This window comes from Pyxicephalus adspersus, chromosome 6 (genome assembly GCF_032062135.1).
Source record: "Pyxicephalus adspersus chromosome 6, UCB_Pads_2.0, whole genome shotgun sequence".
Lineage (NCBI taxonomy): Eukaryota > Metazoa > Chordata > Amphibia > Anura > Pyxicephalidae > Pyxicephalus > Pyxicephalus adspersus.
Genome location: NC_092863.1, coordinates 53,205,893 through 53,219,489, shown reverse-complemented (window position 1 = coordinate 53,219,489; position 13,597 = coordinate 53,205,893). Strand labels below are relative to the sequence as shown.

General features: G+C 37.4%; 1 protein-coding gene across 3 annotated transcripts in view; it reads right to left on the bottom strand.

Annotated features, from left to right (window-relative positions):
* Nucleotides 1–688: 688 nt before the first annotated feature.
* SCARB1 (scavenger receptor class B member 1) overlaps nucleotides 689–13,597 on the bottom strand; it is a 55,589-nt gene continuing 42,680 nt past the window's right edge. For 2 of the 3 annotated variants that reach the window (XM_072415766.1, XM_072415763.1), the window contains exons 10-13: nucleotides 9,934–9,985; nucleotides 9,012–9,158; nucleotides 6,828–6,950; nucleotides 689–4,578 (exon numbers count right to left, since the gene is read on the bottom strand). In XM_072415766.1, coding sequence (XP_072271867.1) covers nucleotides 6,828–6,950; nucleotides 9,012–9,158; nucleotides 9,934–9,985 — 322 coding nt within the window. In that variant the 3' untranslated portion in view covers nucleotides 689–4,578. The remainder of the gene's footprint in view (nucleotides 4,579–6,827; nucleotides 6,951–9,011; nucleotides 9,159–9,933; nucleotides 9,986–13,597) is intronic. The other variant, XM_072415765.1, reaches the window with a different exon arrangement.

Sequence of the window (13,597 nt, the reverse complement as noted above, 5' to 3'; positions counted from 1 at the left end):
GGAGTATGCTACACCTCCTACAAAAGCAGATTTAGAGGAAGGCTTCCTAAATTCTAGAGTAAGATTAACACGGTTCTCACTTTTTCACAAGAATTAGCAATGCTCATGGAATGCACAGATTATACTCTTACCTCAGCTTTGTCTGGAATAGAAAACTTTGCACCTTCCCACCTAAATCAGGTGCAGATAAACCAAACATATGTACTGCCTGAAATCATTTTTTTTTAAGGAATTTAAAAGACTAAGTCTACATTGACTTAAATTTGAAATGCTTGTAAATGCCCATAAAGCATAAAGATGTCTTAAAAATATGTGGCAAAGAGAAAACGCCAAAGTGCCTAAAAACACCAATTTATGTTAGTGGGCCATTTGGGAGGTGGTTTTACTTTTTCTAACTGCTGCAAGACTTTCTTTACTGCTTATTACGAAAACACTCTGGTGTTGACTAGCCTATTGGAACGAATGGGAGTTTCAAACATTTAAACGCTAAGGGGTTGATAGTTTACATTTTTCCAGATATCACCCCAACTACCCTAGATAAAAGAGGACACTGCTATCCTCACCTCTGGAGTGTCTAGATTAGACACCGTTATGGGTTTCCTTTAAAGCTGGTGGTGTTTTATTATTCTGGACACAACTGTACATCCATTATTGAAGTGTGTTTTAAAAAAGTGAATAAAGCACAAAATCTTTATAATAGCTTTTATTTCCATACACACACAAATGCAGTGGTAACACTGCACATTCCATTACAAATCTGTGTCATCCCTTTACAGAAGGTGAAGAAATGTTTTGCATCCTTCTTTACAAACTCAAACAAAAATTTTATAAACTGATGCTCTAACCAAGCCCTTTCTCGTTTACAGGTGTTTCCGGTAATTCTCCTGTTGAAACAGCCTTTTCAAGGGCATTTTCTCTTTGGCATAAGGCAACATGACCTCCAAGGATTTTGATGTATTTGAAACTGATCCGTGATCCCTGGTATGCGATAAATAGGCCCAGCATCATAATATAAGAAACATCCCCATATCATGATGTCTGCACCACCATGCTTCACAGTGCACTGTGGTTTGAATTCAGTGTTTTGGAATCAATTGACAAACCTAGATCCAAAAAAAGAACAATCTTACCTTTACCAGTCCACATGTGCCATTTCTCTTTAGGCCAGTTGTGTTCTTTGGCAAACTGTACCATCTTTAGAACACAACTTTTCTTAAATTTTTCTGGTGCTGTGCAATGGCCGAGTCTTTGACATTTTCGCTATTCCATGTCATTTAGGTTTAAGTTGCCATTATAAAGCATTTGAGATGATTTTAGTTGAGCAGCTCATCATTTTCTGCACTTCTTTAGGTTTTCCCCTCTCAAATCAACTTTTTTATTGAAACCACATTGTTCTTCTGGAACTACCAATTGTACTCAGGTTCTGAGCAGCACAGAGTGGCTAGCACTCTTGCTTTTGCAGCTCTAGGTCCCAGAGCCGTTAATATTTAGAGAAAAATGCACCAAAACCAGCATGACCATTAGCTTCCTTATATCCCTAAATAAGGGCTGTAATTGTCATGTCACAGAATGAATTACCTCACTAGGTCAACTACACATTGCTAATATTTTAAAACAGACTAATATTCACTCTTCTTGACTTCTAAAGGAATAACACACATTTCATATATTTTTCTTTGTTTTGATTTGGAATGGAATTTGCAGCGTACAGTGCAATTGTGTATATGGAAATTAAAGCAATAATACGGCTTGAGCTTTATTTACTTTTTTTAAAGCACATTGCTATTATGCTGAACCTGAGCAGCTGTTCCTTCATTACAACCACACCTGCAGATGGCAAGAAGCTCCTGGTTAAGTTGGGCCTTTTTGACATAGGCTTACCTACCATCACTGCAATTTAGGTTACATTCTACATACAAAGTTAGTAGAGTTTTTTTTTTTTTTTAATACGAAAAGACTCATTGGGGGGTAGGGGGACATTTTGGTTATGTTCCGCTATTAGCACTTTTTATATTTGTGTAGCTTTTGGATCAATATAACTCTTCCAATCTGTTGACAGGGGTCAAATCTCTTCTATTTCACAGGTTTTTCCAAAGACTCTGTGTACGAATAAATTGATTGGTAAGACCCATGTAAAACCCACACAATAGGCAGTGTTACAAAGTCAAAATTTTATATTTCTTTATATTTTGTTTAGACCATCATATTAATGCAGTAATGAATAATAACATTACAAAACAGAAGGGTTGTGGGATGTAGGAATGTGCACTTTAGAATGACAAAATATGACAGGGGTTTGTGCTCTAGAACTGCTTCCAGCATACTGTGAGGTGGTGACAGAGCTTGTAGGTACCAGTTTGGGAAACTATTCATTTTGTGCTTCTACAAAGAAAACAAGCACCATTTTGGTCAAACTTGAACTGAAAACAATGACTTTGTACTTGAATAGGAACAGCAACTATAAAAGAGCAGCAAAAAATGCTGGTGTGGTTTGCATATGTAAATCTTACAAAGTGCAACAGTCTATTCCATAAAATATGTATGTATACACAATATATTCAGTCATCACATATACACGTTTGAATTACATCAATATAATTTACATGACTTACAATTTTACAAAATTACTTTTATAAAGGATATAAAAAGGCACCAGGATGCCATTTTATACAATGAACGATGGCAGCAGACACAAATACTGTGCACAAAACAAACAAACAATTGTTGAGATAATCTGAAACAAATTAAGATTTGTGTCAAAACGTGTCCAAAGTTTTTTTAGTTTTAATTGAACATTGGGGATTGAAACATAAACTGGCTTGTACAACTCACTAGAACTCCTGCAGGAGACACCCCACACACCCACAATAAACGTGTGATAAGGGCCATATTAGTTTAAAATTGGAAGAAGGCTATGAAACTTCTCAAAAATGTTATTAGTGAAAAAACCACATTCTACCGGTCAGGCACTGCAAGGCAAGGAACAATGAATTCCAAGGCAGCGGTAGTAGGGGTAACAAAGAGGGATCAGCTCAGGGTTGCAAAGCTAAATATCTTTTTGTATACAATGTCTTTTTATTCCCTAACCCCCAAATCAAAGAAGGTTAGCATTCATACACAACTATGGCACATGTATTTCATACATTTTGTATGTCACATACAGCTTAAGGATTTTGGCACATTTATCACCCTGAGTTGTATGTTTTAGAATTATTGCTTGAGAAGACCTGATAGAGCCGTGTCATAAAAGGAAATACATTAAAACACATTTTCCTGATTTTGTACCAACAGAATACACTGGGGGGGGGGGGCACAGAACATGAGAGGACAGAGGGAAGTGGGCTACACAACAATCTTTAAGTGCCTAGAAACTTGGTAAACATGAGACAAAATATTCAGTGTTTCTTCCACTCCAGTTAATATTTAGTAAAGAGTTCAGGATAAATATTAAATGAATGGTGCAGGTAATGTGCATTGCTTGAGGATTCTGCATCATAACACACAGACATTTAAGCCTGTGACATCTGCAATAATAATTTAAAAGTACAAGTGGTTCATTTAATAAACTATTATACAATATGCTACAAGATGACTTTCCAGCATTGCACGGCTGGTCTTTCCATAGCTTAAAGGCTAAAAATATAAGGGGGCCATGTATTAATGTTTGTGAAAAACCAAAGATACCCACATTTTCACACATCAATTTAGAACAAAGTGTGAATCTTAAGTGAAAACATTGATAAATAGACCAGACAGAATGGTTTACTTAATACTATAAACATGGAATGTTCAGAACTGTAAACGGGATAATACTATTTTCAATTAACCTTTAAGAAGTGTCACTTTGGTCATCCTTAAGGACCCCAGCATGGCAATTTATGTATGCTTTGAGTGTGCAGTTGGCCCTACAACTTTTTTAAAGCAGCAATACTTGTCCCAGGTTACTGTGCATTCCATTCAGATCTCTGAAACCTAATGTACAGGAACTTATCTGCACATAATTTTTCAGAGGCCAACACAGGAAGTAAACTGTAAACCTTATTAATCTGTGTTGCAATAAATTAGGATTAGGAAACTGTGCTTAAAATGGTTAACCCTCTAGATTCCAGAGAACCCAGAAAAACAATGGCTGTTAAGCTAGTGCAGTGATGTGGCTACACTACAATAACGTGTTCTACCCAAAATCATCTCACTGCAGAACACACTATTAGTCTCCTAAAGTTTTCTGGTTTCTCAATGAGAGAATGAGATAAAACAGTTTCCAAAGTTAGCCTCAAACACAGATTTCTCAGGCACTGGCACTGTGGTGATCGTTTACTTTTCCTCTCATTTAGGAGAGTTCCTTTGTGCAGACACCTAATCAACAATTAATTAGTGACAACTGGAATTTGGCAGATAGCTTGAGTGATTAAAGCATTCCCCCCTCAAGAGGAGGCACCAAAAGAATCCAATAAAAAAGGCTAGGCAAAAATATCAGGTTTGAGGTGAAAGATCTGGCTCTTCAAGAAGTTTTTCGGCTTCAGTAACTTGATCAGATTCAGTTGTTTCACCTGGATCTTGCAGGATATTTTCCCATTTCTAAGGAAAAAAAATAAAAAAAATAAAATAATGTCAAGAACTATAACAATAAGTCAGTCAGTTTTAGGCAGAGTTGGAGGAAAAGTTGATTTCATACCAGGTTTTAATTGGCATCTTTAGCTTTTGTTTTTTTTTTTTTGTTTTTTTTTTTAAACATAGATGGTAATGTTTAGATGGCAGTGCTTCAATTCCTTGCTAAAAGTATTTATGGCAAAACTTACTAATGGTTTACATATTTTATATTTAAATTTGCAACAAAGAAACCGGTGTTTTATATTTTAACAATATAAAAAAGTATTTGGCATATGTTGCTTTACAAAAATTTGAATCAAATTGGTATATATGATAATGATCACAAAAACGTGACAATTGAACACATTTAATGGTTAATGTGTTTATTAGGTTAGTAGATTTGATATTTTTCAAGCAATCATAGCACAGCATTCATACATCCCTTATTGAATTAATATAGCTTAAACCTATGTATTAACATGTGCAGCAGTACATCCCAGCAATGCATACAATTTTCCCATATTTTGATTTTTGTTTTTTTTGCACTTGGAGAACAAAACCCTTTTGATCTTGTCAAAAATCCAGTGAGCTCCTGGCTCCCTCCAACTAGCCTACATCATCCAATGCAGTGAAATTCCTAAACAGTCCTGCCAGAGTTCTACCTTGCTAGATTACAGAACATTCCTCCCTTATATTATGGAGATGGGCAAGGGAGAGTTCTGTATGCCAGAAAGGTAAGGTGGAACATGGGAAGAAGGAATTGTGAACTAGAACTACACTATCTGGGCATAGGTGAAGCAAAGAAAGCATTGTCCATTTGCTACTGGAAATTGAAAACTATCTAGGATTTTTGGCATCAACAGGTACTTTTCCATGTTTGCAGAAAAAAAAAAAAAAAAAAAAAAAAAATTGTGAAATGTGCATGCACTAAGGAGTTTTTTTTTCATTGCAGTATTCAATTTTTTTTTTTTTTTTTTTTTAGCCATGACTAGTGATAAAATAGGAATTTTGCACTTTCCATGAAATCCTTTCCTTGGAGTTTATTGGGGGACACAAGGAGGTCTTAATCCCTTGTATTCCACAAACAAGCAATGGCTGGAAGGGCACACTCACAGCCCAAACCACACAACTCCCACCAGACAAAATTTCTGGATTTTTTTTTTCATGTCTGGAGGGAGTTGTATGCACTGGAGCTGGACAGAGGCATGGAAACTACCTTCAAAAAAAGACAGCTCCGGGACTCAAATGCAAGTGAAGTATGCTTCCATGTCTAATGATAGTGCTTGTGAGGAGTGGACTTTCTAGCTTTTAGTACTGAAATCAGAAGTCTTAGGTTAGTTACCAAGCAGTCAAAAAAAAAAAAAAAAGTTTAATGGAAGGAAAGATTAGTGTGAACTAATTTAATGAAGCTAACAAAGCATTCACTGCTTCTGCCAGATTATGCCTGCACTTGTGTGCATGTGATCTATCTAGTTCAGAAGTCAATTGAAATTTAATTTGTGGATAAGCAACATGAATATTTTCTTACTGCAGCCCACCTAGTGCCATGTTGCTAGCACTTAAACTTAGAAACCCGTTTAGATGGCTTTAATGCATGGAAAGAAAGTTGTTCCGAAGTTCAAAAAGCAGATATTTTGAAATAAAGTCACCTTACAATTCACTTATTTAAGTTTTGTGATGTTCACTGCAACTGTAATAGACCAGGGCTCTGGAAATCTAATCATTTTAATCTGCACATTTCCATCAATTTTACAGGTTTAAGTGGCCATAACTTTATTCCCTCCCAAGCAATGACAAGCCAGGTTGATATTTTATGATTTCTTCACCCCCTTAAACAGCATCACCATTTCTGTCACTACAATAATAGGAATATGTTTCAAGTAACACATCGCCTTCCCTTGTATGTCACAGCTTATAGTTTGTGAATTACATTAAGAAGATTTTAGCTCCTATTAGATCGGATAAAATAACAACCTAATTCTAAAAGAATATATTGCCTTGTACCCGTTTGGTATTCAGATATATTAGACAGTACAGTATCTATGCAGTAAGTCAATTTTAGGGCATGCAAAAAACCTAGATTGGAGCTAAATATTAGTGGATGCCTTTTCCTACTAGCATCTTTACCAATTACCATTAAAAATGACAAATTTATAGGTTATAAAATAATTATAAAAGCCATCTAAAAAATTTACAGAAAAACTTAAAAACTCTCCTTGATTATACCTTGTACGCACCTATAATTTGGCTTCCAGTAGCACTGTTCCATTGGAAGAGGTCAACTTTTCTGTTTGGGCTTTATTGAGCTCATGATTTTCATCATACTTTTTATCACTAGTCCAAAATAAGAAGACCTTTTCCTAAAAAATAATTATGCTGGTTCATCATTTCAAATGAAGTATAAAAAGACAAACAACTGTAAAAAAAAAAAAACTTTAAAATGAATGGTTTTATAAGTTAAAAGAAAAACACCATCGAGTTTATTATAGTACTGAAAAGCTTAGAAAAATGCGGCCTCCTAAAAAGGTGGTAGGAGGGGGGCGTTTAGCAAATTGTTTAGGTCATCGAAACTGCTGGCATCAATACAAAGCTATCAGGAGCTAAACTTGTGTATGTAAAGTGTTTGATCAATTAAAGGAAATCTTAAACCAAGACTCCGTGGTCTCCCCAATGGAACACATTCACTTTTTGTTTTGTACAAAAGAAATCTTTTCTGGTGAGGAAAATGATCTAGTCAATTTCAGTCACCAGAACAAATGTCCTTATATGGAAATTTCACATCTACTCCACTTCAGGTAACTGCTCAGGATTTTCTCCTACCTTTCAGTCCCATAGAGAAAAGTCACCAGGAGAAATATAGCACTAGTATCCTTGCTATTGGGGAGAGTAATGGCTTTAGTACACTAATTATTGCATTTAATCAATTGGTATTTATATGCATCTAGGAAGCAAATGAAGTTTACAGTGCTGTCCATTAACTGAAGATGGACAAGTTTGCTAAAATGTTGTTTCTTTGGACTAACTTGAAAAACTGACAAATATCTATTCATGACCAATTGCAATTTGCATTAAATGTTAATTTGTCACTAAAAGCCTAAATTCAGATCCCCTTTACCAAAATTTGTAATTTGGGACTATTTAAAGCCTATTACTATCAACTCTATCATGTGACTCCACATGCCTTTTCAACTTTACCGTTTTCAAGATCGCCAATACTCCTGGACCCATTTCAATATTTTTAATATTAAAAGAATTTAGTCTTGTGTTATGTATTAGTAGATCTACCAACTAAGCAGAGTGTTTTTGTCTATTTACCAACAATTGACAGATTTGTTGATTTTACAAGGCATCTATCTGTAAAATGTTCCAGTAAGGATACTGACCAATATCAGCTCTTGGATGTACCCTTCACTGGAACACTAAGAACTAGCACACTATGCCTCTGACATAAGGAATGCAAAATCTATCAATACACACAATTTTGGGATAAGGGATGCAAATGCCATCACTATACATCATTTTGTTAGACTGTTAACCAGATAATCATTTATGATTTGCATCTTACATATGATTTTTGTTTATGTATGTTTAAACACTGTAGAAAGAAAAATACATTGATTAAAATACTAAAATTAGTAAATTTAGTATTGAAGTGAAAATTATATTCTGTGCCATGTGAAAAATGCACATCATGCTTAAAACACACAAACACCAAAACAGAACATTCAAAGACAGCAGCCACAATACTCCGTGATCATAATTTTGATGAAACAGGAAATTAACGAGATGGGCAACAAACATGCAGTAGGCAAATAAAGCTATAAAGCAAAGTACACAAAATAAGGCTTTTTTTCAAAAAATAAAACACACTTTGTTGACCTGTGTATGTAGGTGTGTAAAAAAAAAAATAAAATAAAATAAAAAAAGTATGGTATATTATCTGATTGATTCTTACCAGTTTACATTCTATCTTACGTTCAAATGTTTGACAAAAACACAGCAACTTAAAAATTCTGAAATATGGACTGTGCTATTGAGAGACAGTCCCTGTAAAAAAGGTCTACTGATATTAGATGTATAACCCTAAGAATAATCTCAAGAAAAAAAAAAAAAAAAAACAAACAGTCAAGTATTCTTGATTCTTCACACAAATACTGGAAAGCATGAGATTCACAAAGGGTAAAAAATGTCGACATCTTTGTGCATGTCTGAGAAAAGTAATGATTCTAATCATTCCCAATTAATAAAACTGAAATTCCTTCTAAACCACCGTTAATAAATTACCTCCCCGCCTTCCAATTTGTAATGTACATTTACCTCTCAGGACCTATAGGAAGATCCACAACAAAAAAGGCATTTGAAATACCCAAATAATTGAACACAAAGCTCAACTTACTGTGGCAGGACTAATAATTTCCTACCTGATGAACACATGGAAGGACTGCAGCTACAAGAATAAGACAGAGTCCCACAGCAATGAGGATGTATTGCACGTATTCCAGGACAATAGGAAGCACAATCAGTGTGTTGTAGTAGGTATTATATACAGGACCGTCAATATACCCACTCTGCAGGTAAGAGAAAGCAAAATATGTCAGTGAATCTAACAAATATAAATACAGAAAAGGTACCAGGCAGAGTTTGAGAAACTTATTAGTATGGACAATTGTGTCCAAAGTCTATTACTAGGTTTGCTTATACCACTGAGAAAGACTGTAGTTTAAGTACAACGAATGCTTAAAAGATGTCAATACATGTGACATGTACATGACAGATATTTCCCACCACTACCACTGCACTTTACAATGAGAAAGGAAGAGGTGAAGAAAAGCACTGTGTAACTTAACTAGAAAATGCAACTGATCGGAATAAAACTTGTTTGTGGTGCAAGTCAAGCACATACCACAGCACATGTCTTTACTACAAATATTCTACATGAATCAAGTTTGCTAATGTTTTGTTTAGGTGTTATATTGAAGCTAAGCGTGAATAAGGGAATAAAGTTACCTCTAAAACCTAACCTCTAGAAAAATGCTTCCTTTATGGCATTTTCACTAGATTACCAAATCATTTTTTTCAGTTTGGATCTGCTTTAAGAATGCAGTTCTGTAACTTGTGATATTAATCATGAGTTACAGAACTCCATTTTCAGTTTTGTGGGTTTACATAAGCCTGTTCTTGAACTACCCTATTATCCCTGTGCAAAAAAAAAAACAAACAAAAAAACTAAAGGATTAGATTTAGTATATAGCACTAAAAATAGGTGCAGTGTGCCTAAAAGACCTAAAAAAAAAAATCAGTTAACTTAAAATTAGCTTAAATTCAGTCCAATCCAAAACTTACCTCTTTAAACCACAGGAGTGGCAAGATTACAGGACTAATCTGTCCAGTTTGTCTGAAAATAAAATTGAGCAATAAAGTGTTAAAAAACCATTTAAAATAAAATTTTCATTATTCTTTAGGCACAACAATTTGAGCAAATATTTTACAGGCTTCCTTTGTCTACCTTTGGGGCAGGGTTTCAGTAAAGTAGAAAGACTATGGTGTACAATAAGTTCTGTCACTACCAGGGAGAAAACACCAGGTCCCAGTGCATAAATGCCCATGTAATTGTCCACCCTGTTCCGAAAAAGAATCTTCCAAATTTTCTCACCCTTTAAAGATTATAGGACCCCCCCCCCCCCCCCCAAATAGGTGTTTGAGTATTAAGAACATTGTTTGTGAATAAATAAACATTTATTATTTTCAAAGCAAGTGGAGCAAATGTTAAAGAAAAGATCCAGATATAGTGTGAAAAAGAAATACATTTCCCAAGTTCACACCAATCTACACTAGGTCTGTAAATATTTGGACAGAGACAACTTTTTTCTAATTTTGGTTCTGTACATTACTACAATTAATTTTAAAAAGGAACAACTCAGTTGTTGCAGTTGAACTCCAGACTTTCAGCTTTAATTCAGTGGGTTGAACAAAAAGATGCATAAAAATACACACATACACAATTACTTCATTTCAGGGGCTCAAAAGTCATTGGACAATTGGCTCAAAGGGCCCGATTTATGAAAGCTCTCCAAGGCTAGGGAGAATGCACTTTCACCAGTGAAGCCGGTTGATCCAGCAAACCTGGAATGAATTTCATCAAAGTCATTTGCTTTTTGCTAGCAAATGTTTTAAATCTTGGACCAGATCCATTCCAGGTTTGCTGGACCACCCAGCTTTACTGATGAAAGTGTATCCTCTCCAGCCTTGGAGAGTTTTCTTAAATCAGGCCCAAAGACCTGAACGTCCACAGAAGACAACAGTGGTGGATGACCGCAGAATCATTTCCATGGTGAAGAGAAACCCTTTCACAACAGCCAACCAAGTGAACAACACTCACAGGGAGGTAGGCATATCGATATCATAAAAAGGTCCATCCATAATCAGAACCCAAAGCACTTCCATTTAAACAAAAGGCAAGGTCATGTTGGGACCCTGGTCACGTGCCCAAATCTCAAGTGCCCAAATTAAAAAGTGCAATGGGAATTAATCCAGGGAATTGACACAGGAATTGGAACACATTTGGACATACTATTTTACTCTGCCACTTCCATCTCCTGCTTTTGGACTGATTTATCCACCTGGACTCCAACACATTCTCTGCTGCTGCTACCATTTTAAACTGGTATTTCATCAAACCATTTCTTTGGCTGAATCATCATCCTGCACTCCTGGAATTCAGCAAGTTTACAAGCCTCACTTGAACCCATATTATTGGACTGCTTCTCTTGGACTTCAGTTTGCCATATTGTTTATTGTACGCATATGGTTCCCAAATATCTGTAAAAATGTATTATTCATCCTGCTCTCTCTTTGTTGGCACTACTCCCTGCACTCCCCAATCTGATACTCAGTCTCTCTGCTCTTTAACTCTCCTTATTTATCTGTCTGCTCCTGCACATTTTTTACTTTACTGATACTCTCTGGTGACATTTCACCCAACCCTGGTCCCCCCCACAGCCTCCCCCTTCCATACACTCTCAGCAAGACACTCCTTTCTACTAACCTCATCCCCATTTACCCTACCCATAAGCCCTTACCCCCTCTCTCTGGCACATCTATGGAATGCCAGATCTGTTGGCAACAAATTAACCTCCATACACAACCTTCTCCTTTCTAAGTCTCAGTGAGAGCCAGAAAGTTCAGAGACTTGGCTTTCCTCCTCCGACTCTGCCTCTGCTGCTGCTGCTGCTCTCTCCTATGGAGGCCTGCACTTTACACTAACCCACAGACCTGGCAACAAAGTAGGGGGTGGTGTGGGTCTCCTTCTCTCACCTAACTGTACATACAGAGTCCTTCCTACCCCACCCTCTGTCATTTTCATTTCATTTGAAGTCCACTCTGTCTGACTCTTTGGCCCCTTACCCCTCATTGTTGCTGTAGTCTACCACCCCCCTTGTCCAGTATCACAATTTGTGGATAACTTTGCTTCCTGGCTCCCACACATTTTTTCCCATAACCTGCCCACCCTCATCCTTGGTGATTTTAATGTTGCAAGGGATGAGCCCAACCTTCCCTCCTCAGCCAAACTGCTCTCCATTACCTCCTCATTTGGACTCACACAGCACATCAATGGCGCCACACACATAGCCGGACACACTCTAGAACTGGTATTTTCTAAACTCTGCAACCTCACCCTCCTTGACAACTCACCATTTCCCCTCTGATCACAACCTTATCACTTTCAACCTATCAAACCCTTGCCCTCCCTTGCCACATCCCAGACTTGGTCAATGGCAGAAAGATATCCATAACCTTGACCACAACCTTTTCTCAAACTGCCTTGCGTCCCTAACCCCCTCCCTCTCCAAAATCACCTCCCCAGATGAAGCTGCCACCATGTTAAACCACTCCCTTTCCCTGGCTTTGGATAATGTTGCTCCTGCCACCCCCGCCCTGCCAACCCTGGCACAACAATCACACAAAACAGCTACAAAAGTCTGTTCCTGCAGCTGAGCGCAAGTGGAGGAAATCTGGCCTCAGCGCTGACTTCATGGACTACAAAGCCAAGCTTCAAAGCTTTTACACAGAGCTGTCACCAATAATATTTCTCCAAAGTCATTTCCCCTCAAGCCTCCAACCCACGCAACCTCTTCTCTACAATTGACTCCCTCCTTAACCCCACACCTGCTCCCCCACAACATCCTTCTCTGCCCAAGACATTGCCACCTGCTTTAGGGATAAAATAGACAAAATCAGACATGTCTCTGTCCACCGAGCCACTCCAACCATAACCACTCCTTCCACCTGTAAATCATCACTGGCCTCCCTCAGCCCTTTTACTGTGGACGAAGTCTTAACTCTTCTCTCATCATTTCCGTCTACTACATGTCCGCTTGACCCAATTCTTTCTGATCTACTCCATGCCCATTCCTCCACCCTGGCCCCTGCCCTAACCGAACTATTCAACCTCTCCCTTTCCATTGGTAAATACCCCTCAGCTTTTAAACATGCCATAATTCTCCCTATCCTAAAGAAACCCTCACTGGACCCCTCCCTACCCTCTAGAGCTGCCCCAACTCTCTGGAATGGTCTTCCTCGTCCTATTCGGCTTGCTCCTACTTTCTGCTCATTCAAAAGAGCGCTCAAAACCCATTTTTTTCAAACTTGCCTACCCGTCTTCTGTCTTTTGAAACCATCACTACTTCCCTACTACATATCTCCCATCCTATTGTAGGTGGGGGAATTTCACACACTAGATTGTAAGCTCTTTGGGGCAGGGTTCTCTCCTCCTGTATAACTGTCTGTATTAGTCTGTCATTTGCAATCCCAATTTAATGTACAGCGCTGCGCAATATGTTGGCGCTATATAAATCCTGTTTATAAATAATAAACACTGCATGAAAGTAAATACAGAGGGTGCACTGCAAGGTGCAAGCCACTCATAAGCCTCAAGAAAAGAAAGGCTAGATTGGACTTTGCTCAAAAACAACTAAAAAGGCCAGCACAGTTCTGGAAAAAACATTCT